This window comes from Ceratotherium simum, chromosome 2 (assembly GCF_057802395.1).
Source record: "Ceratotherium simum simum isolate JZ-2026a chromosome 2, ASM5780239v1, whole genome shotgun sequence".
NCBI classification, from domain to species: domain Eukaryota; kingdom Metazoa; phylum Chordata; class Mammalia; order Perissodactyla; family Rhinocerotidae; genus Ceratotherium; species Ceratotherium simum.
Window position 1 is genome coordinate 41,736,373 of NC_141901.1, and position 24,862 is coordinate 41,761,234.

Sequence of the window (24,862 nt, forward strand, 5' to 3'; positions counted from 1 at the left end):
TGTATCCAGCACTGAGAAACAATATTAACAGCACATTTCTGCTACAAACAACATAGTAATCATAATTTATTAGGAAATTATTAAGCCTAAGTATGTGATCTGGAGCCTTGAACCAAATAGGCGGCTCTGTTTGTGGATGGAGGGAGGGAAACCAAGAACAGAGGGAAGGGGAGGGAAGGCAGGGCATGATGGAGTGGGGAGGGGGTTACCGGAGGGCCTGCATGGTCATGGGAAGACACATGAGACCCCAGGCTCCTGTCTGAGCTCCAGCTCTGTGACTTGTAGTGGTGGGGGTGGGGGGAAATGAAGAATGACCAAGTCATTGACAATAATAACAATAATCAAGATAATTGTGTGTAATTATAATTATTCAGGTTTCTGGGGTTGTGGCTTATATTATAAGTAATTTTTAGTTTTCAATCATTAGGGCCGATAGGGGATTCGAGAGGTGAGGACTGGTGTGTACAGAGGATACTCTGGGCTCATTTCATGGAAGCTCTGCCCCTCCCTGACCTGGCCACTTGCTGCTCACTGTTCAGGAGAGCTGCTTTAGAAGCTCACTGTGTGTGTGCATGTGTGTGCACGTGTGCATGTCTGCGGGCCAGTGCATGCACACCTATGTACGTGTGTGTGCATGACTCTCCTTCTCTTCCCCCTTCCCATCCAGAGAAGCAGCTGGACAGAGGCCAAGGGGTGAAGGGGAAGCAGGAGCCAGGCAGGAAGATGCTGCCCTCTTAAAACCCCAGGTGTGCCTGGGGAATCCCATAGTGGTTCCTTCCTCACGGATCCCTAAGTATGCAGCAGTTAGAAACGGAAATGAATTCAGCTCTGGTCCTATCTCTTTGGAACTCCCTTTGCACACAATGGGAGCTTAATAAATACTTGATGATGGTTCTGAACCTGGGAAGCCAGCAGCTGTTCCCAGCTCTGACTCTCAGAGCCTTGTGGAGCAAATCAGATGGGGAGCGACCATGGGGGTCTTCAGTCTTCCTGCCAGACCCTCTGGTGACTCCATGCCCCATTGGAGCCATGGTCCACTTCACACATTCTGCTTTAGGGAGGCCGGTTCTTCCTCCAGAGCTTCTTTCTGGCTCTTTCCCACTGATCATTTGAGCACCATTAATGGAGCAACCACTTCGCGCTGAGCATCATAGTGGAAAGGCATCCTGGGAGATGGTATAGGAGCTGCGGGGTCAGACTGACCTGGGTTCAAATCCTAGCACACTTAATTACAAGCTGGGTGACATCTGGCAAGTTATTTAACTTCTCTGTGCTTGAGTGTTTTTTTGTTTTTTTTTTACAGTTTTCATCTGTAAAAGGAGAACGATGACATCATTTTCATAGAGTTGATGTGAGGGTTAGAAATAACAAAGGCCCCTGTACACTATTGCAGGCATTCAATAGGTGAGCTTATCCACCTGGGGTTAGGAGCATGTGGATCCCCTCTGCTTTTTGACCTTGAAGTTGTTATTTAACATCTCTGAGCTTCAGTTTGTAAAATGGGAACATAATGCCCACCTCCTTGGATGTTTGGAGGATGTAACTGGATAACATGTGTGAAACAACCTATCGTAGACCCTGGCCACTACTAACTGCCTTCCTGCTTCCTGCCCCCGCATCAGGGTGCACAGCTCCCCTTCTCCGGAGGCCCTCCGCTTCTCCTCCCCACCGCCCCGCGCGCGTACATCCTTCTCGCCGTGGGCTCGCGGGTTGCTGCCATACCTGTCAGAGGAAGGACGGCAGCTGCTCAGCTCGGGGATGGGGAGCGAAAACTACAGTTCCCAGCCGGCGCTGCGCTGCCACTGGGGCTGGGAGCTGAGGGCAGCAGGCCCCTCCTCCGGGGTGGAGACTATGCAGGGGGCGGAGTTAGGAGGTGGTTGGAGAGTTAAGCCAAGCCAATGAGACCAGCTGCTAATAAGTGGGCTTGGCTTACAATATAACAGTGCAGGAGGAGGAGAGCAAAGCTATTGAGCCAGCGAGGAGTGAAGCTGAACCTGGCCTCACACGCTTCTAGAGGACCACCTCCTGAGAGAGTTCTTTTCCCCCCTTCTTCTTCTTTCTCCAGGCTCTTCTCCTGCCCTCCCTCCCTGCCCAGTACAATGCATTCTTGAGTGGCAGCGTCTGGACTCCAGGCAGCCCCCAGAGAACCGAAGCAAGCCAAAGAGAGAGGACTGGAGCCAAGACACTCTGGTGGGGGAGCTTGGATGCCTGGCTTTCTTTGAGGACATCTTTGGAGCGAGGGTGGCTTTGGGGTGGGGGGTTGTGCTGCAGGGAATCCAGCCAGGTTCCAAGATGGACACTTCTGGGCACTTCCATGACTCGGGGGTGGGGGACCTGGATGAAGACCCCAAGTGCCCCTGTCCATCCTCCGGGGATGAGCAGCAGCAGCAGCAGCAGCAGCACCCACCACCACCACCGCCAGCGCCACCAGCAGCCCCCCAGCAGCCCCCAGGACCCCCGTTGCAGCCTCAGCCTCCGCAGCTTCAGCAGCAGCAGCAGCAGCCACCGCATCCCCTGTCTCAGCTCGCCCAACTCCAGAGCCAGCCCGTCCACCCCGGCCTGCTGCACTCCTCTCCCACTGCTTTCAGGGGCCCCCCTTCGTCCAACTCCACCGCCATCCTCCACCCTTCCTCCAGGCAAGGCAGCCAGCTCAATCTCAATGACCACTTGCTTGGCCACTCTCCAAGTTCCACAGCCACAAGTGGGCCTGGTGGAGGCGGCCGGCACCGGCAGGCCAGCCCCCTGGTGCACCGGCGGGACAGCAACCCCTTCACGGAGATCGCCATGAGCTCCTGCAAGTACAGCGGTGGGGTCATGAAGCCCCTCAGCCGCCTCAGCGCCTCCCGGAGGAACCTCATCGAGACCGAGCAGGAGGGCCAACCCCTCCAGCTCTTCAGCCCCAGCAACCCCCCGGAGATCATCATCTCCTCCCGGGAGGACAACCATGCCCACCAGACCCTGCTCCATCACCCCAATGCCACCCACAACCACCAGCATGCCGGCACCACCGCCAGCAGCACCACCTTCCCCAAAGCCAACAAGCGGAAAAACCAAAACATTGGCTATAAGCTGGGACACAGGAGGGCCCTGTTTGAAAAGAGAAAGCGACTGAGTGACTATGCTCTGATTTTTGGGATGTTTGGAATTGTTGTTATGGTGATAGAGACCGAGCTCTCTTGGGGTTTGTACTCAAAGGTAGGGGCTGCGGTTTCTCTTTATACCTTGAACAAAAGGAATATGTAGGTAGCAAGACAGAGAGAGAGATTGAGAGAGAGAGAGACTGGGGGAGAGAGAGAGAGGTGGTGGTGGGGAGAGGCTTGCTCAATTATATTGAACACTTTAACTTCCCATGGTTTTCCTTCTTAATCCCGGGAGAATTCATTCCTCGCTTTCTTGGGGGGGACATCCCCATACACTGTGTCTAATTTGCAGAGTCTGTGTTAGGGAGGATTAAAGAATCCCTTCTGAGAAATCATTTTTCCTCCTGGCTCACTCGTACCAAAGCATAACCCAGCAGCTTAACGCACCAATTAATTACACTCTGCCTTGAAGCGCTCGCCAATTCCTGTGACTTCCCCTCCTCTCCTCCCCTCCCTGCTCCACTCCATTTTCCCGAGGATAAAAAAGAAATAAATGTCTGGGTGGGGGGTGGGGATTCCATGCCAGTCCCTTCTCTTTCTGTCTTCTCCCTCTTTTCCCAAGTTTCTGTTTCCCTCCTCGTCCCTGAGAGACTTAGGGTAAAATAGAAAAGCACCCGTGACCCGAGTCTCCTGGGGGCATGGGGTAAAAATATAGGCGGAGGAAATCAGCGGTTCTTTCCCTCAGGAAAGACGACTCAGAATAAACCTGCTGCTGCCTCATAAACATCCCCTGATAAAAATGGCTACAGGTGTTACCCGGGCAGAGCAGATGGGCTCCGCCTTGGCATCAGCCAGGGGGCAGCGCCTCTCCTTTGGATGGGATGACAGGGCTTCCCGGGCGTCCCCGAGAGCCTGCGCCCCCGGCTTAGCCCTGGGTCTCCCCTCCCACTCTAACTCCTTCTTCTCGGGATAAATAAGGATGAGTGTGTGTGCGAGTGTGTGAGCGCGCGCCCGGATGGAGAACGGCGGGCACCGGCTTTAGCGGGGGAGCTGGCCCCACTGCTCCAGCCTCTCAGTCCAGCCCCAAGACGGAGGAGGGGGTTTCCCTCCCCGACGGGGCTCGGCAATCGCGTCCTCCAAGAGAGTGGGGATTGAGGAAGGTGGGTTTCTGTCAATGCTCTGCTTGCTGGAGCCCTCCTGCTGCGGGCTGGAAGGCTTGGAGACCTGGGGAGTCCTTGGACAAGTGGGTTTTTTCCCATTCTACCCCTCACCCCCAATTTGTCGGTGTGTTGCTGTGTGTGTGTGTGTGCGTGCGTGTGTGTGTGTGTGTGAGTTTGTGTGTGCTTGCTTGTTGCTTGGATTTCTCTACTTATTTGTCATTTTGGGCAGGGGGTGGCTGGGCTGGCCGGCGGGTAGCTGGGAGGGGTTCAGCTGTTGGAGGTTTCAAATAGAGCTTGTTTCAGGCTGGGCACAGCTGCTGCGAGACTGTCACATTCCTTGTTGAAATCCAGTCGCAAAAACCTAGGAGGTGCTGATCGGATTTCCCCTATTCCCAGCCTCTCGCTTTAGCAGGGGATGGGCAGACTTGCCCGCTCTGGTAACGGGTGGGGCAGACCTGTGAGACAACCTGAATAGCCAGAACCCAGACTTCCAGGCAGAGGGCCCCCCAGGGACCCGACTGCTCAGAGGGGGCTTCCCCAGCTGAGGAAAGCTCCTGGAAGCTGCCTTTATCTAAATAGCTCAAGGCATGGAGCCCCTCAGTGAGCAAGAGTGAGCGGGGGTTTCCCCTGGAATCGCAGCTCACTTAGTCATTCCCTGTAATGAGCCTCTGAGCCTGCGGGTCCTTCTGCTCACTGCCTTCTCAGAACCGCCTCTCCCGCTGGGCACTCCGGGAAAGGGGGCCACCACCATTGGCAGGCCTGGCAGCTGCCCTGGGCACAGCCCTGGTCCCTCCAGTCACCTCCTGGGGACCAGGAGCCCTCACTGGGGAGACTGATGAAGGCCCAAGTGCTGGCAGGGAGAGGGGAAGGGAAAGACCAGCACCTTCTCTTTCAGTGACCCCCATGGTCAGAGCTCTTAAGGGACTGGCTCTTCCCGGAGACAGCTCCCATTGTGGGATGGTCTGTGTGCATTTGTCTTAATGCGATGGGAGGGCTGCTGCTGGGCAGGAAGAGGCTGGAGCAGGTGCCATCCTGATGGAGTATCCAGGGAAAGGAGCTTTCACAGAACTGAAGAGAACAGACTCTGGTGTGGAGGAAGGGTGAGGTGACCTCAGGGACTGGGCTTCACTCATTTCTAAATCGCTGACCCTCTGGCTGATGGCAGCTTGGAGGGGACAGCAACTGGGAAGGTCCTGCCTGCCTCAGCTGGTGGGATGGCCACTTCCTGTGCACGGTGGGTTGGTATTGGTTGTGATAAGCAGGGCTCACTTTAACCTGCTCAGCTGCTCACCAACCCTTCCATCTATCCATCCATGCATCGAGTCATTATGGAACAAGTATTTTCTGGGTGTCTCCTATGTCAGGCCCTGTGGACCCAGGAGTGGGTAAGGCAGCTATCCTGGAGGCAAACAGGATCGCTTTAAAGAATCAGACCAGAGCTTGAGTCCCAGCTCTGCCACTTCCAGTTGTGTGATCTTGGACAAGCCATGGGGCTTCTGCAGTTCTGTCTCCCCAGCTGTCAAGTGGGGAGAGTGAATTAGATAAGTGTAAGGCACTCCATACGGTGCCTGCTTGATGAACGGGGTCTGTTGTTACTGTTATCAATAACGATGGTGATGAGAGGAAAAGAGATGTCTTTTTCCTCTGTTGTCTAAGTCTGGCTCCAGAATTAGTTGAGGCCTTAATAGATTGGGAAGTAAGACTTGTCAATGGGGTCAGGCCCGGTGGCACAGCCGTTAAGTGAGTGCGCTCTGCTTCGGTGGCCCGGGGTTCGCAGGTTTGTATCCCGGGTGCTCACTGACGCACCACTTGTCAAGCCATGCTGTGGCGGCATCCCGTATAAAGTGGAGGAAGATGGGCACGGATGTTAGCCGAGGGCCAATCTTTCTCAGCAAAAAAGAGGAGGATTGGCATTGGATGTTAGCTCAGGGGTGATCTTCCTCACGAAAAAAAAAAGACTTGTCAGTGGAGTGAGAAGTTGTATCTTGGAGGGGAGAAGTTCTGAGAACGGGCTGGGTCTTCTGACTGGAAACCACCTCCAAACATGGGTCTGTGGCAGGGGAGGTGAACGTCTGTTCCCCAGCCTCATGGAGAAAATGGACTCTCTTGTGACAGGATGGTTTGGGTTGGAATGAAGAATCACCAGCGGGGAGAACGCAGAGATGTTCAGCGGCCCCTGGGGTGGGATGGGTGACCGTTTCTTTTGCTGGAGAACTCTGTGTCTTGTTGGCTTTGCTGACCCGTCTGGAGGCAGGAGGAGGGATAGGTGACCTCAGGCACCCACTCAGATCAGGTATTCTGCATTGATGGTGGCAGTTCCCACTCAAAGGCCCTTGGGAAAGGGACACACGTTTTTTCCCCCACAAGTGATCAAAAACTACTAACCTTGTGCCTGAGCTGCTGTTATCTGAAGTTCTCTGCTTTTTTCTGTGGGGCCGTGGCCTTCCTGTTTGCCTGTCTTTGGCTGATATCTGTTACTGGGGGAGGTGTTCACCACGCCGGCCTCGCTCTCTTGAGAAGGAACATGGTGTGCTCCTGAGCATATTCAAAGTTAATGCAAATTGGAGCCAGAGTGAGGAGGTAAGAAATTGTGACAGAATGGTCCTCAGGGTCCTCAGCCTCACAAGCCAGAGGCCATGACAGAAGAAGGGCGATGGGCTCAGATAACAGGAGAGCTGTTTGTGATCATGCCAGGGCCATGAGGCCAAACAGCAGAGAAATGCCAGAGATGGCCTTGGTAGGCTCCTCCTGGTACTGGGCTACCCCCGAACAGAAGGAGGAGTCTAGGTTTTTTTTTTATAGGTAGATTTACTCTCTGAGGTCTTAGACACCATGACAGGGCCAGGTCTAGAGATCCTGTTGAGAAATCTTAGTGACATTGTCTCTACCACATTAGTGCCAGTCAAGATGAAGGCAGTGAGGATTTGGGGAGTCCTTCTTGGCATTCTTTATTTTCTTTCAGAGCCGGTTTGAGGCACACCCACTCTGTTGCCTTAAACTGCCTGCTGTGCTCTCTCTAGTGGGTCAAGGGAGAGTTGGGGATGGGCAAGGCCCAGTCTGGCCTCCCTCTTCTCCCTAGGCTGTGGACTCCCACCCCACCCTGCCATCCTGCTGGTGGCTGATCTGTTGCCTCTGTCCACCTGGCAAGTCACCAGTAGGCCTTGACTCTCCGGAACCTGGGGCCTCAGGCTGTGGAGTCCCCTCCAGGGAGGCTGGGAAATGCTGGTGCAGCAGGGTGGCTCTCCGCATCCACCATTTTTGCAACAACCTCAAACCACTTCCCCACCCCCGGCCTCACGATCCAGCTGAGTTTCACCTCGCAGGGAGAACTTGGTTCCTTTGCCCTCCTCGTGCCCTGCTCCTGCCCACCCCACCAACTTCCTGCCCCTCTGCTCTTCCCGCTCCCCTGCCTGGCCTTGTTGCTGGGATCACCCATGCCGTGGGCAGAGGACTCGGTATGGCAGTGTTCACCCTGGCTGCCCCATCTGTTCCCACGCATGACTTCCTTTCTCACCCCTGTTTACTCTTCCTTCTTCAGACCACCCTGTGGGAGGCCACCCTGAAAAGGACAGGCTTCTCTGCACACCCAGGGGAGCTCAGTCCCCTGGCCATTCACTCTCCAAAAAAGAATGGGATCCCTTAGGGCCAACTTGTTATGTCTCTTTGCTGACCTCACAGAGGTCAGTGAGTCCACCCCCAGCCTCCAGCCTGAAGGATTGAGAAGGACCACGGGTCCCAGCTCCTCTGACACCCTGCCATCCCTGGTCATGGAGGTCTTATCTGCAGAAGGGCAGAGCAGCAGCTGGGGCTTGGCCGGGTAAATGGCCTGCACCCCCTGCCAGACCCAGAAGCCACTTTGCGGCAGGTGGGTGGCTGTCGGGGATGTCCTGATGTTTGGGAGGAGATGCCTCAGGGCACCCACGTCCATGGTTACAGGCATGTTGGGAAAGTAGGAATGGGATAGACCCTTTTCCATGGACCCTCCCAGTGGGGTGACCTGCAGGACAGGGTTGCAGAAGGAAGGAGACTTTTTATAAGTGTTTGGCTACAGCTGCCAAGGGCCCCAGGAGTATGCTTTATCTCCACAGGTCACACAGAGTGTCTTGGCCCAAGGAGGGCAAGAGCACGAGTGGCTCTGGGAGTGTGAAAACCAGGCCCTTCTCCCACCCAGGGGGGTGGCAACTTTATTTATAACCTTTGTGGACAGCCTGCAAATGAGTCAAACGTTTGTAACCCACAGAGGGGACAGCTAACTTTTATATATGCTTCTCCTTTGCGTGTCATCACACTATTTATAACCGTCCCGGGGGAAAGACTTCATGATACATCCGGACTTCCCTTCCTCACAGGCGCTGTTACTGCTGCTCGGCGCTGGCATCAGCACTGGGGCATTTATCTGCCGCCCGGGCTAATTAGGAAGCTGAGGGACGGCCTGTGTTTCCCGTATGGAGCTTTCGGGAGGGGGGACTTGTGAGACAGGGTCCAAAGATCTGCTTTAAAAATATAAGGTAAAGAAAAACCAAATGAAAAGGAATTTGAGTAACCTCTGTGGTGAAGGTGAGGCCCAGATGGAAATATAAAATCAGAACAGAGAACTTTGGTTTTGCTACAGTTATTTGTGAAGCACATTTTGGGGAGAAAATGAGCATGTATGGGGGGGGCGCTGTGAGGGGCGGCTGCATGTCGATGAAATACTGCTTTCCTCAGCTCAGTGGCAGGCAGACCAGCGCCTTCATTCCTAGCTGTTTTTCTTCTCTTTCTTTCAAAACCCCAAAGGGAGAGAGAGAAAGAAGAAAGCCACCTATTCCTCTTTAAATAATGAGGGTAGGGAATTCTAAGTCCATGCTGTTCTCGGGAGCTATGGGGAGGAAAATTCTAGTGCCTTTTTTTCTGATGAGGAAAGTCCAGGGAGGCTAACGGGTTTTTAGGTGCCCCCTCCCCCCACCCTGTCATTCCACCCCCTGGATCTCAGCTGGCATCCAAGAGAAGGGAGGGGAGGTGGAGCTGGGGGCAGGAGGGGGCACTGCTTCACCTGTGGGGCCCGTGAATGCTGCTGGGTGACAGGAGAGGGGAGGGCAGGGGCCATTTCTGCAGCAATGGACTGTGTGGAACTCGAGAGTCCTGTCCTGAAGCAGGTGGTAGTCATGTCCCCCTTTGTAGATGAAGTCATTGGGCCAAGCTGACACTGCTAGTGGGTGGCGATGCTGGGATAAGAACCCAGGCCCCTTCGACTCTCAGGTTTAGCCCTTTCACTTGCCTGCTCCTGCTGGATAAATTGCTTACCATTCTTAAATGAGACAAGTCAAGATTTATGGGCCGGAGACCTGTGAAGCAAAATTTGGGACAGGAGGAAGTTTAGCAAGAGATGGGCAGGAAGAGGTTTGATAGAGTGGGAGAGATACCAGTGTAGGTACCAAGAGAAGACAGTGTCCTGAGGGGCAGCCAGGGCAAGGGGGGGCCCTTGGAGGCAGCCTGGGTCCAGGGTGAGGTTGTGGTCCATGGTCAGTCCTTGGGGTGCCTCCCCACCTGGAGGTCTGGTAATACTGCCCTGGGTGATGCTGGCAAAGCTGAGGTGGGGTAGGTGTGGGGATTACAGAGAGAACAGGAGCCCATCCTGCAAAGGCCTGGACTGGTGCAGGCTCCACCACAGCCCCCCAGCACTGCCCCCTCCCCTCTGGAGAGCCAGCAGGCCCCGCACCTGGCGGAACACTTCTGTACACAGCCCTCTGGCCCTCGCCCCTCGCCGGCTCTCCCCCAGTGCTCCTTGCTCCTTCTCCAGCACTGGCTGCAGGGCTACTCATTGTGGGCGGCCCACAGGGCTCGGCATCTTCCATCTCACAAGGTGTTTCCATGCTTCTTGTTCCTCAGGATCCCCACCGTGGCCCTGGAGTCATTACACTCAGCGGCATTCACAGAGGAGAAAACTGAGCTGCAGAGGGCTGAGTGGTTTACTCCAGGTGCCCGGCTCAGGAGAGATGGTTCTAGAACGGGAGCTTAGGTCTCCAGTGTACTGTTTGTCTCCCTGTTCCAAACCCCACCACAAGCCTCTGCTGGGGATTTGAGTGAGGGAAACTCCAAGGGCTTCTCCATCCCTGGTTCTAGAATTTTCTTCTTCATCCTTGAGTTCCAGCTTCCTACTTCCCTGGGTGAGGCTGTGTTTAGCTCTGTTAGTGGCAGTTTGTGTTAAAGGCCTGTGTCTGTTTTGAAGGAGTCTTGAGGAGGTGCTTCTACCTCTTGTTTCTGACTTGTTGTGTGGCCTTTGTCAAGTCCCTTCACCTCCCTGGGTCTCTGTTTCTCTAGCTTAAAAATGAGGGTCGGATTCTGGCGTTGAATTCTCTTCCTGCTCCAGAGCTTTCTGAGTCCATAGAGCATACATTTGTCACGCTCCGTGGCAAAGAAGCCAGCCACAGCCCACAAACTCAGGTTCTCGAGGGGTGTTGGGCCTGCACCCCGGCACCATCCATCCAGGCTGGACTGCAGTTTCTGTGGTGGCGCTGGGAACACTGAGGAAGGAGGCAGTAATTCTGGCTGGGGATGTTGGGGAGCCTCCCTGTAGGAAGTGGGGTGGCTCCTGAAGGACTAGACAGATCAAGATGGCAGGGTCACGGGCAGGGGCCTTCCTGAGAATGAGACCGTTGGGGGCCAGGGCTGGGAGGGCAGAGTGAGTGGGGAGTGGAGCTGGGCGGCTTGGAGTTCCTGCCGTGTGGTGTACAGAGGGGCAGGTAGGGAGGGAAGAGAAGCCTGGGAAATATGCCGGGGCTGGGTCTCATCCTGGGAGATTCTGAGCAGGGAGCGAAATGCTCATGCCCAGGGCGGGAGCACAGGGACGATTTAATATTTAGTTGATATCTGGAATTGCCAGGGGCTCAGAGTTCTGCACCCTTGCACCCTGGAGACCTGGTGCTTTTCTTGTCTCAGAGGCAACCTTAATGGGCACAGCCGGCCTTGCGTGGTGGTTAAGGGCTGGGGCTCTGGGTTCGAATCCAGGCTCAGGGGCATACCAGTGGTGGGTCCTCAGGGATTTTACTGAGTTTGAAGCCTGTTTCTCAGTTGTTCAGAGGGAATCACAGCCCCTGCCTATAGCATAGCACCCAGCCCAGAGCCAGGCACATACTGAGCCTCGAGGTCTGCCGGCTGTTGCTTTTATTAGAGCTGTGCCTAGGAGATGCTCCTGTTAACCCACAGCCGCCCAGGCACCATGGAGGGACACGAGTGCGTGTGTCACCCCTCCACACAGGTAGCTGTAGAAAGGGGCTCTGGAAGAGGTGAGCACACGTGGAACGTGCCCCCTTTCTTGTCAAATCAAATGGCCTCACCTTGGGTGACAAGCTACCCCGTCATGTTTCTGGATGGGTCCCTGTGGGTGAGTTTGGGCAAGTGAGAGGTAAGCAGTGTGTTCCCTGGAAGGCGAGGCTGTAGTGGTGGCCTGGCCTGGGCTTCTGGAGCCTTCTTACCTCATGGGACTGTTATTCTACACTCAGAGTCAGCAATCTGTGGCCTGGGCACAGCTAATTGGGTGTGGTCATGCAAATCAGACAGGTGGAGAGAGAACAAAAATAAGCCCATGGAGCCAGGCCAGAAGCTGAGAGGCCCGGAGGAAGGTCAGGGGGACACATGATGACCAGGCAGAAAGAGGCTGAGAGCGCAGACTACAGGGAGAGGGCCGACCAGGAGGCCATCCCGTGACAGAACCAGGGAAGCAAAGAAATGCTAGGACTTTCCTGACGTGTCTTCAAGAGAGCACAATTTTTTCTTCAAGACTTGCGACAGGGTACCTTCTTGAATTCATAAGGTTGTAGGGCTTATGAATCGAGGTTCTTTCTACCCTTTCTGCTGTGGCAGGTGGTAACTCTCCCAACCAGGTGCCAAGGGGCGCGAAGAGCCACGGGGTCAGGGCTCGCCCTCTGTGGGGGCCATTTTTTTTCACAAGGCCTGGTTGCAAGGTAACCAGAGTTGTATTCCGAGCAGAGCTGTGGTGACACTAAATGAACAACATGCAAATGATGTGTGAAATAATATGCAAATTGGCATCTGTTATTTTTGAGTCAGCTTGTTGGGCGTTTTTCTTAAAGGACATGCGTGGTGCTCAGTGTCAAATGAATAGGAAAGCCTTCTCAAAGGATGCTCCCACAGGTGCTGACCGGGCTGGTGCCTGCTCATCACAGCTCGCGGGCACCGGGCCTGCCAGCTGGCATCTTTGGGAGCTGTTGTTTGGTGTGTAGCTTGAGGTGGAGGTTGTAGGTGGAGAAGCCCACAAAGGTGGGTGCCTTGGCCAGAGCCCCCGGCAGGCAGGGAGGAGGGGGCAGGTGATCTGCTGGCTGAACTGAAGGGACCCCGTGGCAAGCGGGGAAGAGACTGCACTGGGGGCTAATTCTGGCCCAGCGCCTTGCTACTGGGTAATGGTAAGGCCCAGTGACTCAAACTCTCTGAGCCTCAGTTTCCCCATTTGGAAATGGAGATAGTGGCATTTACCAGCCTGATGAGAATTAAACGTGATAATGGTTGGGTAGGTGGCCAGCCCGGTGGCTGGCACCTCCCAGGCTGCCAACAAATGGTAGTTCTTCCTAGCGCTTTTGCCTGAGTTGGCACCTGCCCGCATCCTCACAAGGTTCCGCTAGCAAGGATTTTTGCAGAGCCTCTTCTCCTTTTTAAGAAGATTTCTGATTTTAAAAAATTGGGGCTTAGCCATTTTCTCTCTTTTCTGGCTTCCATTGGGTAGGATGTTGGCTTGCTCAGCCAGGCCCTGAATAGCTCCCACATGTGGGGATGCCCAGAGCCACTGACATGGGTGATGCTCCCTTCGTCCCCGAGGGCTTGAGGTGAACGTGTTGCTCTGGGTTGGGCTATTGCCTTTGGAAGGGCTCAGAGCTGGAGGGCTTTGGTGGGATGACCCAGTGGAGGCCTCCTCTGGGGGCAGCTGGGGGCATATCTGGTGCTGTGTGGCACCATACCTCCCTGAATGGCCACGCTCCGTGGGCCCACCAGGTGTGCCAGCCTGGGTGGGCATGGCCCCTGCACAGCCCTCCCACTTCTCTGCTGAAGGCAGGGCAGGGACTATCCTCCTCTTTACAGGGCCCCAAGGCCCAGAGAAGTTATGTGACTTGTCCAAGGCCAATCAGCAATGTAAGCGGTAAGGGTGCAGCTGGAATCCAGGAATTCCAGGCTTTAGTCCTACTAAACACCCACTATGTGGCAGGCCCTTCCGGGTTGCTGGTGTGCAAAGGTCTGTGACCTAAGGACTCAAGTCAGCTACAGGGGTCTCTCTTCAATGAAATGTGTTGCTCTCTGCCTACCCTTCCTAAAAGAGCTCGGGTTTTCAACACAGACCTGAGTTCCAGTCCTGGCTGTGCACTAGCTGTGTGTCCTTGAGCAGTGGCCTCTTTATCTGGAAACTGGGATTATAATTCCTTTTGCTGAGAGTGGAGGTAGAGGATTCAACATAGCACAGACCTGGCCCCAGGGGCCGTTTGGTCCACGCTGGTCCGTGGCAGGCTCGCTGTGGTTGTTTCTTCCGAGAGCTCAGTGGCCATTGGATCATACGTGGTCCCTCATAGCTGAACCCACGACCCCCTGCCCCTCCTGCTCTGGGCTGGACCTGGCATTCGGCTCTGGCAACTCGCTTTCCCCTGCTCCTGGGGGCAGTAATGGTGCTGAGCCGGGTGGGAGGACATTTTGGCACAAGACACCAGACTGGGTCCGCGCCATGTGCCAGCAATGGAAAGATCCCTCAAGAGGGAAATGAAATTGATGCGAGCTGAGAGCAAGTCCAGGGTGGAGGTTGAGTCATGAGGGTTTCCTCACGGGTGGATGGGATCGTATATAATCCTTCTGTCCTCAGCAGCTCAGGGGAATGTGCCACTCTCGTAAGATAGAAACTTCTTTCTCTTCCATAAAAATGACTCCAAGCAGCACTGAGTCTTATTCAGGATTGAAAAGAGGGGCAGATGGGGGAGGAGAAGAAAATGAACATTTGTTAAGGACCCACCATGTGCTTTCACACACCGTGTCTCATTTAATCCTCACAACAATCCCCATTTTACAGACAGCTGACCTGAGACTCAGGGAGGTTGGGTGACTTGCCCAGGGCCTCACAGCCAGGAAGCAGTGGAGTTGGGATTTGAACCCGGGAGTGTCCCCAAAGCCCCTGCCCTGTGTGGCAGACATGCTTTTCAGATCACCTCCTGGCCTGGGCTTTTTCAAGCCAAAAAGCTGTTCTTGCTCTCTAGAAGCTCGCCACCCCTGCCCACCCCTGCGCATCCCACCCCCTTACTGTGCCACCCTCACTGCCTTGCTGGTTTCCCCTGGAGCCTCAGTGGATGATTTGAGCTCTGGAGGGAGTGGGGAGGGATGAGGGATGGGGGAGGCCGTCAGTTTAGACGCAGAGGTTTCTTGAACCTCCAGGAGCTCTGGGCACGTTGACAGGGAAGGCTGGCTCTGGGGCTGAGGATGGTCTCCCGCGGGTTCTGGAGGGTCAGCTGAGCAGTCATGGCACACGCTTCGGTGTTCTTGTCCCAGCTCTGTGGCTTCCTGGCTGTGCAACCTAGGTAAGAAAATTGACCTCCATGGGCCTCAGTCTCCAGATCTCTGAATAGGAATGGTGATGTTTTCCCCCTCATGGGGATGTGTGTCATGAAGAGCAAATGCGACAGACACAGTGCCGGGCACGTGGTAAAGGGCTTGGTAAATGCTGGCTGTTGTTATCGTTCATTTTCTCATTGCATATCTCCGAAAACTCCAAACACAGACTTATTTACCAAAACCCAGAGGACTAGGTTGAGCCCTGACCCCATGCCCCTCCTTGCAGGGTCATCTGTTTGCCTGGCCTGGCCAGCAGGCGTCTCCCTGGGTCCGCGTGGCCCACACCCCTGACCCATCCCAGTTTCATGCAGACTCTAGTGCCTTCTGTCCCTCTCTCCTCTGTTGGTCCTGCTCCATGTCTATCCCAGGAACCCTCCCCCATCTACCTCTGCTTTATAAGCCCTTGGTCTTTAGTCGATAACTACTCCTGAGACAGGTGCCAGGTGTTCTGATTGGCGTGGGGTTCAAGGCTGAACAAGACATGGAGCTCACAGGCTGGTGGGGGTGGCAGGTGTTGATCAAGTAATGACGGCATGATGAGAGTTTTATAGGAGACAAAACCACACCCATGTGGCCTGCATTTGACCCACAAACCTGAGACTGAGTCTCCCATTCCTTCTGCCTGTTGCCCTGCCCTCCCTCAACTTCCCACAGGCCCATCCCGCCTTCACTTCTTCCATCTTCCCTCGTATCTGTGTCCCAGCCGCCCTCTGCTTCTTCTATATGGGCAGTGTAGCCTGGCGATAGAACAGGCTTTAACACTGGACAGCTCTCGGTTTGAATCCTGACTCTGTCATGCACTGCCTGTGTGGCTTTGGGCAAGTTGCTTCAGTGCTTGGATTCTGTTTCCTCAGGAGTTAATCTGAACCCTATTTCCGGGGCAGGTATGAGGGTTCAATGAAACAAACACCACTGTGTGTAAAGATGGGATGTGGTTTTAGGCCCGTGCTGAACGCCAGTGAAGACTATCGGTGAAGAGAGAAGCCCTGGACCAGGAGTGCGGAAACGTGGTTTCTGGGTCTCTGTTTTGTCATCAGGAAAATGGGAGAATGAGGTAGAGGATGATGTTAATTTCTCTGCTGCCCATCCTATGGGAGGGTGGTGAGGATCAGAAGGAAGGAGAGAGTGAACGGGAACAAAGCAATGAGCCCCTGGGCAGACACAGCGCCCTGCTGTCAGTGGTTGCACTTCGGAGGGTGGGCTGGGAGGCTTTATCTTCCTGTCTCAGGAGTGAAAACCCTGCAAAGGCATCGTCCTCAGTGGATTTTCTCACTTTCAGGAGACAGCTGAGAGACAGGGCCTTCTGGCCAGCCTGCCTCCCGCTGCCTGCCCCCTGCAGGCCAGCCCTTGGCATGAGGCCCGTTCACTCCTGAGCCCTCCTAGCAGCAGGGATTTAATTACTATAATGTAAGTAGCCATGGCTCGGGGCCTTCTGGCGGAGGGGAAACAGATTTGCCTTCTCGCTGGGAGAGTGAAAATCGATGGGAAGGAAAGGAAATGTACCTTCCCCTGAAGTACCTGCAGCTGTGGGGCTGACCAGTAGCTTTCGTGGGGAGTGGGGAGAGAGGGGGCAGCACAGGGAGGAGACACAGTGTCCAGTTCAAGGACCCATGGTACTTGCTGTTCCTTCCATAGGATGACCCAGCTAAGCTGCCTCTGTTTCCCCAGTGATCCTGGTAACAGGTCAGCCTGCATTCAATAGCCATATGTCGAGCACCTACTGTGTGCCTGGCACCGTCCTAGAGAAATTCCCAGCCGAGTGGGAAGCCCAGGCAGAAACATAGATAACTTCATTCATTCAACAAATAGTTATGGAAGACTGACTATGTGCCAGGATTGTTCTAGGCACCACAGATATAGAAGGAAAAAACCACAGCAGATAAAAATCCCTGGCCTCTGGGAACTTACATTTACATTACTGTAAGTAAAACTGACAGTAAACTATGTAAGTTAATTATATATTATGTTAGATGGTGATAAATGCTATGATGAAAAATAAAGCTGGGACAGGAGGGCAATGACTTCAGAGGGAAGAGTCATAATTTTAAGTAAGCGTTCAGGGAAGGCCTCACCGAGTAGGTGACATTTGATGAAAGATCTCTAGGAGGGGAGGGAGCGAGCTCCTGGGTGAAGAAGAAACAGCAAGATGAAGGCGCTAGGCTGGGACAATGCCCAGCATTGTCCGGACAGCTCTGTCCAGTAGAAATATGATGTGAGCTGCATCTGGGATTTTAAATTATCCAGTAGCCACATTAAAGAAAGTAAAAAGATAAATGTGAAATTCATGTTAATAATATTTTTTATTTAACCCAATATAGTAAAAATATTACCATTTCAACATGTAATCCATGCAAAAAATTGAGAAAGGTTACATTCTGTTTTTATACTAAGTCTTTGAAATCCAGTGTATGTCCTACAGCACAGCTCAGCTGGACACTAAATCTTCATTGGAAATACCAGATCTGTATTTAGAGTTCATAAAATTTACAGAGAAAAAAGTAGACTCACACACCCGAGTTGTTGCAAATATATTGAAAAGTTTTCCAATAAATGAACGGAGTATAAGTTTTTGTATGTAAATTAATGAAAATGAAATACATCTAAAAATTCCATTGCACCAGCCACTTTGCAGAGGCTCAGTGGACATGTGGCCAGTGTCCGCCGTATTGGACAGTGCCGGTCTGGGGGCAGCAAGGAAGCCCGTGAGGCTGACTGGGTGAGGGGTGGGAGGCAGGGGGGGGTCCTGGCAGGGTGGGGGTGTAAGGTCAGGGAGGAGACAGGACCGACTCGACAGGGCTTTGTAGACTGTTGTGAGGGTTTTGGCTTTTACCCCCGGTGAGACGGGAGCAGGTGGAGGGCTTTGAGTGGAGCAGTGATGAGATCTGACTTACATTTTAATGGGATCGCTCTGGCTGCAGTGTTGGGAACAAATGAGGAGGTGGGAGAAAAGGCAAGGGAGCCCAGCTAAGAGGCCGTGGCCAATCCAGGTGAGGGGGTCATGTGCTTTGGACCCCGGTGTAGCAGTGAGCTGTGAGAAGTGGTTGGATCCTTGGACTATCTGGAAGGAAGCCATTCCTGATGAATTGGATGAGGGAGCATGGTGGCGGTGGTAGTGGTGGGAAGGTGGTGAGAGAAAGGGGAAGTCAAGGACGAGGCCAAGACTTTTGGCCCAGGCAGATGCAAGGATGGGGTTTCCATTAATTGGGACAGAGGAGACAGTGGGAGAAGCAGTTTTGGGGAGAAGATGGGAGTTTGGTGTTGGACTTGTTAGGTTTGAGGTGTGCCAGTTTTAATATAATGTGGGTTGCCTGTGCCCCAGAGGTTGTGGGAGGTCAGAGGATGGTGCCTGGGGCACAGAAGGCTTCTTCCTGGGTCCCTGTGCCGTGACAGATGGCTCCCCTCCCATTCCAGAGGACAATTTGTGGCACAGCTGGCCACATTTTTAAAAAATGCAAATAAGTTCTCTGTGCCTCCAGCACCATTCACTCCCTGACGGTCACTGGAAGTTTCTAGGGTCTTTCTGGGTCAGTCCACATTTAAAAGTTAAATCTCCCTCCTCCGGGCTGACCCCAGAGCAGTTTGATGAATAAGAAGAGTCTATAAGTGGTCAAAAGCTACCCAGCATGGCTGGGAAGCCTGATTTTATGGGAAGTTACTGAAACAGTACAAAACTCTGATGACATCATTCCTAATTTTCCAGCACTTCAACCCCACGGGGATGTGGGAGGAAGGGATTAACATGCTGCAGCAGGGAGAGATGGGGCAGCCTCCTCGAGGTCTCACAGCCGGAGGAGAGGACCAGGAGGAGAGCCGCGAGGAGAGGACCAGCTGCTGGGGATCCCCAGCCTCATGTTCATCAGTAGTGTCATTGTGTGTCCAGTGCTCTCAGGGACCATGCAGGGAGCCATTGCACCTGTTCGCTTTGCAGCTGGGAGGAGCGGAGGGGAAGGGGGCCTTTAAGGTCTTCTCCCAATCCTGCCGGTGTCGGATGCTGGGCCCTGGGCCTGGAGGGCGAGGGTCTTGGGACCTGTAGACCAAGATCACCCTGCTCTGGCAGCCCAGGCCTGCTGGGCACCGGCCTTCTAACCTGGGTCCAGATCCGGACCCTGACCCTTATTGGCGGTGGGACTTCAGTGATCTAATGTTTGAGTCTGTTTGCCCAGCTGTTGAATGGGGGTGACGGTGCCTGCCTTGCAGTTTTGTGAAGTGATGTTAACGAATGCCCTTAGCCCAGTGACTTGACACTTAGTAGATGTTGACTCTCAGTAAGTGTTGACTCCCTTCCTCCCTCCATGGCAAACGTGAGGAATGCCTGTGGGCAGGCTGGAGGGAGTGGAGGGAGATGGTGCAGAAGGGACATCTGAACTGGTGTTGGGGTGAGGAGGCCTGATGCGCAGCATGAGTAGAAGAGAAAGAAGCAGCTGCCTGAGCCGGGAAAGTGAGAACTGTGAGCAAGTCTCCTCCTCTTTCATGAGCCCTGGGGTGTAACTCTGTGCCTTAGATCAGGGGTTCTCAACCGCGGCGATTTTGCTCCCCAGGGGGACATGTAGCAATGTCGGGAGACATTTTTGGTTGTTGCAACTAGAGGAGGGATGTTGTAGATATCTAGTGTAGAGGCCAGGGATGCTGGTAAACCTCCTACAACACACAGGACAGTCCCCACAGCAGAGAATTCCCGGCCCTGAATGTCAGCAGCACTGAGTTGGGAAGCCCTGCTTTAGATGACTCATTCCCGCAGGCTTGTTATGAGGATACATGAGAACATGGACGCGATGGCTCTATCAACTTCAGCGTGCCATTCCAATCCTGCTCCTCGCCCCACCCTGTTCTTGGGCAGCCCGTGTCATCGAGGGCTCTGGACCAGGAGTCAGAAGACCTGAGTTCAAGTCCCACCTCCATGGGATGTTTCCTTGTTTCTAATCTCCACGTCATTTGTCCTTGGAGGTCTCGTCTGTACAAGGGGCAGTGGTGTCTCCTCGGTGGTGGGCTGTGGTGTGGACCAAGTGGGAGCCTGTGTGGGGAAGATGCCTCGTCAGCTGTGATGTGCTGACAAATGGGAGGCAGTGGCACTGTAGACCCTCTACCCTAGCACTGAATGATAACTTAGGAGAGGGGGAGCCCAGGAACCCCGCTCTGCCCCTGGGAGGCCACATAGCTGTCCTCCCAGGCCTGCTCCATCTTGCTTCTTGTTTTGTGTTTTCTTGAACAGGTGGAGCTAAAGTCTCCATGTGGGGAAGATGGAATTCACAGGAAAATGCAGGGCTATTATTTCTGTGCTGTGTGAGTGGGAGACAGAGCTGGGTGAGTGGCAGATTTCCTGGCAGGGGAGAGACAGCTGAGTGCGCCCGCCCGGGCATGGCTAGGATCCTTTTGGGGTGAATGGGCCAGGATCTCCCAGTGGCCACCTCAGGAAACAGGTATTTGTTCTGAGCTCAAGGCTAGCCCCGGGAAAGAAAGGACTCGCTTTTGGGGAAGATCTGTACCAACGTGTTGAAACTCCGAGGACATTCTACCCGGTAAACTTGCACCGACACCCATTCTGTGCTGGGCACTGGCCCCAGAAATGTTGGGGGCACAGAGATGGACAATACATGGTTGAGTGGGTGGTCATGCTGCCACCATTCTGAGACGAGGCAGACTGTGACAAGTGCGTGTTGAGGGCATGCCTGTGACTCTTCATGTCTGGAGGCCTCTTAGAGGAAGTGGGATTGAGCTGGGCTTTGCAGGAAGGTAGGGCTTCGTGAGGGTAAAGGGAAAGAGTCTTCCAAGCTGAAGGGACAGTTTGGGCAGAGGCCCAAAGTTGGAAAGTGCCCGGTGTTCTCAGGGAGGGACAAAGGAGGTAGATTTTCCTGCAAGTGCGGGGAAGGAAAGACTGGAAAGGGATGTGGAACCTGCTCACAGGGGCTTTGCACACCAGGCGGAGGAGTATGCATTTTCGTCAAAAGGCACAGGGAGCAATGGAAGGTATTTAAACAGAGCAGTGGTGTTGTCAAGTCACAGCAGAGGATGGATTATAAAAGGAGGAAGCTGGAAGCAGGGAGGCTGGTGGGAAGGTTATTGCAATAGTTCTAGAGAAGGAGAGGATTAGGCTCGAACCAGGCTGGAGGCAAAGGAAGGGAAGATGTGGGAGCAGATGGGGGCTCTGGGGAGGCAGGCAGTGTGTCAGGCTTCACATTTCTCCACCCTGACAACTAGATTGTGTGTGAGGGTCAAAGCAAGTGCTGTGGCCTGATCCCCTCACTGCTCTGCTCCAAGAAATCAACCCTTTCTTGGAGGACGGGAAGCTGTGAGCACTCAAGAGCCTGCCAGTCCCAGAGAGCAGGGTGGCACAGCGCCCACACCAGCCGGCACCAGCGCCCTGGCTGGGGGGCTTTCCTTCTGGAACCCACAGGGCTCAGCACTGGCCTCCTGCCAATCCCGAGGGAGAGGGAATACACCCTTTTCCTGCTCGTTTTCAGAGACATAGGAGGAATAGCACAGCATGTGGGGGCCAGCCACGCTTGGGCTCACATCATGGCTCGGGTGCTGTCAGGCTGTGCAGTTGGGCAACTTGCCTGGTCTCCCCAAACCTCAGTCTCTGCGTGTGTAAGATGGGGGTAATGATGCTTAGCTCACAGGGTGGTTGTGAGAGAGGATTAAATAAGAACACAGGTATAAGAACATTAGCTCAAACAATGGCCACTATTTTTAATTGACAAGACGTGGTAACAGGCTGGCCGTGATGGGGTGGGAGAGGCAGGACTGTGTTGCCTTTAAAGCAGTTGGATACCTGGGAAGTGGTTGAGATGGTGAGTTCTTGGATGTGTCGGCTTTGAGGGGCTCCAGGGGAATCCCAGGAGGATATCCGGTAGGAATCGGGCGATGCTGGGGTCTTCCAGTAGTGTGGTTCACGTAAACGACCCTTACTAGCTACCTCGGAATCAACTTTTCAAAACACCGGTCTCACTGCAGGCTACCCCAGCGTGGTGCTCAGGGGCGGGGTCAGCATGGCCAGCCCAGCCCTGGTCCTCAATGCCTCCCTCCCAGAAGCTGGCCCCACCTCTGCCCAGGGCTCTGGTGGGGCCCTGGCCCAGCTCAGGCTCCAGAGGGGAAAGAGCCCTGGATTTGGGACCAATGACCTGACATTCACACTGGCTCTGCCCCCCTCCCCATCAGTGTGACCTGGACAGACTCGTGGGCTCTCTGAGGGGCTCTCCTCATCCATACAGCGGGATGGTTGTCAGGAGGACCCCATGAGATGAGGGATGTGGAAGTCCTGACCTGGTGCCTGGCACACAGGGGCTCTCGGCAACTGTTTGGGGCACGAATGAAGGGAAGGTTGGGCAGGGAGCAGAGAGGGGTGGCGGGAGGCAGACCTGGGGAGAGGCCCAGGGGACGGGGTGGGCAGTGAAGGGGTCAACTCCTGGCTCTGTCTCTTGCTGCCAGGATGACTTTGAGCTTTGCTGTCTTCCTCATTACCCATTACCCATGTGTGTGGGTGGTGGTGGGGATGGGAGGCTGGGTTTAGGGGGCTGCTATAATGCCTATTTCACCGCGTGATGGGTCTAGATGCATAAATAGCACCAGGGACATACAGAGAACTTAATTAACATGCATTCCTCCCTTGGTAAATACAGTAGGCAGTTAGGGAAAAATTGCCCCAAAGGGCAGTCCCCAAATGCCTTTATTTCCCCCAAAGTAGCAGTGCAGACAGAAGTGGTGCTTCTGAAGGCGCACTTTCTCTCTGCCCTGGCTGCGTGTCAAGTACGTCTCTGCTCTCCCTCTCCTGAAATGTGACCCAGCCCCATAGAAACTGCCTGCAGCCACCTAAGGGCCGTCATGTACCATGGGGCGGAGGCGGGGGAGCAGTCTGCTCCGGTGCAGACGATGAGGGGTAATTGTCTGTAGAGAATGTAAAAAAATAAATAAAACCGACTCAGAGTCGGTCTGCTTTTTATTATCACCATCAACCGGCTCTTCGAAATAATGTCAGTGATAAAATCCTCCTCCTCTTGGGGCAGATGCTCCCCACCCAGCCCTTATATGCCCCTGCCTAATAGTCCTCTAGAAAAGAGCCTCGGGGACTGAACGTACCAGGAGGGGAGCTCATGGAGCTCCATCAGAGGAAGCAGCGACGATGGGAGAGTGAGCCGGTTCTGACTGCAGTGGCGGCGTGGTGGTTCGGGGCCCAGGAGAGCTCAGGGGGAAGTGAGGGTTGAGTAGGGGGTGAGGAGAGGCGGGGAGTGGAGGGGACAGCAGTGAGCTTGGGCTGGGGGAGGCACTGTCTAGGCCCTTTGGACAGGGCAGGAAGAGGGTGTATTCCCTCTCCCTCTGGCGTGGCAGGAGGCCAGCGCTAAGCCCCGTGGGTTCCAGAAGGAAAGCTCCCAGCCAGGGTGGCTGGTGCCGGCTGATGTGGCCGCTGTGCCACCCTGCTCTCTGGGACTGGCAGGCTGCTCCCTGCCTGGGAGCAGGGACTGGCCCCTCAGCTGAGGGGAAAGGGGCCAGGGCTGCCCTGGTGCTCGGGAGCTGGTGGAGCTGGGGAGCTGGGAGACATCCTGGGACTCATATTTCTCCGCCTTGCATAACAAGGATATGTGTGAGGATCAAAATGAGCACTTTTTGGGTTTTATTACCTTGATTTAAACAGGTTTCCTTGCAGGGTTGTGGGAGGGGCCCCTGTGGAAGGATTGTGGGAGCACCTCTCTCTAGATGGAGAGGCTCTGTGGAGGTACAGGGGAAGAAAGTGTGTCCCCGGGGCTGGCTGAGGCGCTGGGCTTCAGGGCAGTGTGTGATGGGGGTCTGGCGGTGTTTGGCCCCTCTTCTGCCTGAACCCTTTTGGGGGTTCCTTGCCAGGGATCAGCAAGGCCCGGGTCTGTCTGGGAATCAGACACCTTTGATCCCTGCTGTATCTCAAGCAGATATGTATTAGTCAAGATGGGCCTCAGTGGTCCCATGTGCTGGGGACCCTGCAGTGAGGAAAGCAGAGGCTTTGGGACTTGGTGGAGTGGGAGTCCCTCTTCTGGATCTACTCCCCAAAGCAGGTGCATCTGGTTCCGCTTGGAGCCCATTTGGAACCAGTGAGTGGGCCAACGTGTGGCTGTCTGGGGCTCCTGGGGCTGAGCAGCCAGGCTAAGCTTAGCCCATAGGCACTTCCCAGAAACTCATGGCACCGTCACAGTGTTGGCTGGATGTTGAGGAATTGGCAGGATATAGCGCAGGAACAGCAAACAGGTTTTATCTGAGTGTCAGCTCTAAACAATTGGTACCAGCTGCCGGAAGGGCTGTGTTGAGCAAGATTCTGAGGTGCAGTCTGAGCTTGGTGGGAAGGTTAGTGATTGATTTGTGATGTGTCTCCTGGGCAAGGAAGGGAGGAGGACTGGCAAGGTATTTGCCATCCCTGGTGTAGTAGAAAGAACACAGAGAACATACATTTGATCTTAGGTGAGTAACTTTTCCCTCTCTGGGTCCCAGTTTCCGGATCTCTAAGATGGAGATAAAAATATTGCCCTTCCAACCTGATAGGCTTATTGTGGGGACTGAGTAAGAGAGTGGAGTGAAGCACTTTGTAAAATATGAAAAAGTGATACAAGTGCAGAGTGGAGGTTTTGTGGTTATTGAATCACCCAGGAACCCAAAACAACCTAAAATAATAATGTTTGCAGTCTCTACTTTCTCTGCCTCACTAAGGGCCAGACCACTCCATGGTCTGAGTGTGCAAGAGACATGGCTGACGTGACATGACCAGTACAGTGCCCGGCACCCAGGCCCTTCATACAGTCTTGGCCAAAGTGTCAACAAAGAGTTTGGTCCTGGGTCCAGCTGGAAGTCTCTTCATTTCTCTCGCTGACCTTAAGGGAGAGGTCCCCAGCTTAAGATCTAGAGACTGTTTCTGTGATTAATGAGAAAAGGACAAAATATCTCTCCCCTTGACTGTTACTCTGCATTTAAGATAGCACAATTGCTTTATGAAGTCTAAAGTCTGAAAGCCTGACAAGAGCACGTAGTAATAACGCATGAATTATGCAAATCTGTGGAGTCACTTGATTTGCATAATGGAGGGGCTGG

General features: G+C 54.1%; 1 protein-coding gene across 2 annotated transcripts in view; it reads left to right on the forward strand.

The window, feature by feature from the left end:
- Positions 1-1,993: 1,993 nt before the first annotated feature.
- KCNN3 (potassium calcium-activated channel subfamily N member 3) overlaps positions 1,994-24,862 on the forward strand; it is a 147,532-nt gene continuing 124,663 nt past the window's right edge. For both annotated transcript variants that reach the window (XM_014791920.2, XM_004436116.3), the window contains exon 1: positions 1,994-3,195. In XM_014791920.2, coding sequence (XP_014647406.1) covers positions 2,293-3,195 — 903 coding nt within the window. In that variant the 5' untranslated portion in view covers positions 1,994-2,292. The remainder of the gene's footprint in view (positions 3,196-24,862) is intronic.